General features: G+C 30.7%; 1 protein-coding gene across 1 annotated transcript in view; it reads right to left on the bottom strand.

Moving 5' to 3' along the window:
• The window catches only part of LOC107646442 (histone-lysine N-methyltransferase SUVR4), a 9,074-nt gene continuing 7,643 nt past the window's right edge, over positions 266 to 1,696 (bottom strand). The window contains exons 6-9 of the mRNA XM_021104106.1: positions 1,003 to 1,271; positions 808 to 874; positions 649 to 699; positions 266 to 573 (exon numbers count right to left, since the gene is read on the bottom strand). Of these exons, the coding sequence (XP_020959765.1) occupies positions 460 to 573; positions 649 to 699; positions 808 to 874; positions 1,003 to 1,271 (501 nt within the window). The 3' untranslated portion in view covers positions 266 to 459. The remainder of the gene's footprint in view (positions 574 to 648; positions 700 to 807; positions 875 to 1,002; positions 1,272 to 1,696) is intronic.

The raw sequence follows: 1,696 nt of genomic DNA, 5'->3' as shown, positions 1-1,696 counted from the left end.
AACCTCAGTCTTCCTATATTGGTTCCGATAACAGCATAATCCAACAAATACTAAGTGAACAAATTATTTTTTTAACTAAGTTCAAATAAGTCATTTTTTTAAGCCTTTCCTCTTTTTTCTTAAATGAAAATTTTTTATTATCAATCCTTAAGCTATTGAACCAACTAAGTTAAATTTGGTTATTAAAATAATTTAATCATGTAATATTACTGATAGACAAAAGTATACCTAAAAAAATTTTAAATGGAAAAAAATATAACTAAAGATTCCTGAAATATAAAAATACACTTCAAAAACGTTTTCGGTGGACAAAAGTGTTATGCCGTAAATAAGAATTTGATATTTACGAATATTTAGTGTGTACTTTTGTTCGCAAAAATAATTTCTAAAGTAAACTTTAATATTTATAAATGTGTGTACTTTTGTGTTTTAAACTTTTTTACATGTTTTTTGTCCATTTTATCTGTCTATCGAGTTACCTTTTCTCTTCTTATCACCGCAGAAAGCGCTTCCACAAGAACATTGAAATGCTTTAATAGGATGGTCATGATCATCAAAGTCAATACCATAATCCTGTAGAAAATTTATCACGTGTCAATGAGAACAACAAAATCTTACAAGGAGAGAGTGTTACCAGAATCAACTTACCCACGTCAACTCCTCATTGGCTCTCACATCTCGGGTGGTAAAGAAAGCAAGCTGTAGAACAAAAAATCATGAACATATGACAAGAAGTTAGTTTTCATTACCTTACACCAAATAAGGTAAATAGAGAACTATATGAATGCAAACTCAACTAGGTATTACATGGTAATAGTGGTGATCAGGAGTCTCCACTTCAACAGGAATGTCAATGAGATTTGCATCAAAGCATCTGGAATGTTGAGCACATAAATTTCATCGGAAAAATCTACATAGAAATGAAAAGGATAGAGACATGGAAAGAAATTTGTTGTCTTTGATTTCACGTTATATAAAGCTTGAAATCAATATGAAGTATACCTGTGATTGATAAACCTTCCAACATTTCCATTATATGTTGCATCTAAACAAAGCGCTTCCTCATCTTTCAAGACCCCTTCTGATCCCCAGTCTGCATCAAGAGTTACGGGATATGTGTGTCTGTCATTGCTGCAACTGCTGTGCACATTCCTTTCGTATAACTCTGTATTGGTTAATATTTCCCCAATGTATTCACATACAAAAGTACCCTTCGGCAAATCCTCAAGTGTTCTAAGGCCCCAGCCCTTTCCCTCACGAGTCATGTACACCTGAATAACAAAGAATGAGCAATAAATTTAGCCTAATTTGCATCTACATTACACAGAATCTTTTCTGCATATACGTTGACAGAGAACGTACATATGAAATATTATATTTTGCACCTCCTCTATAAGTGTTGCCTATATGTCGGCCAATGGCCACCTACCAAATTCATATTTATAATGAAACCACAGACACTTATAATCAAACTTAAAAAACAATATAATCAAATTTACATTTATAGTAAAATAGATTCATAATTATAAGAGTGTGCATTGTAAATTGTATTGGTGATTAATTCAGTATTCATAGAATAACTTTTAAGGTGGATTCTATGATGAACTATTATCATAGTAGTTACAATAGCTATATAATTTTGATAATATTTTTTACTTTTTTTTTCTATTTTTTTATAATAAAAAATATTTTCAAA

Source organism: Arachis ipaensis, chromosome B06, assembly GCF_000816755.2.
Source record: "Arachis ipaensis cultivar K30076 chromosome B06, Araip1.1, whole genome shotgun sequence".
NCBI classification, from domain to species: Eukaryota; Viridiplantae; Streptophyta; class Magnoliopsida; order Fabales; family Fabaceae; genus Arachis; species Arachis ipaensis.
This window is presented reverse-complemented; position numbering and strand designations above follow the sequence as displayed.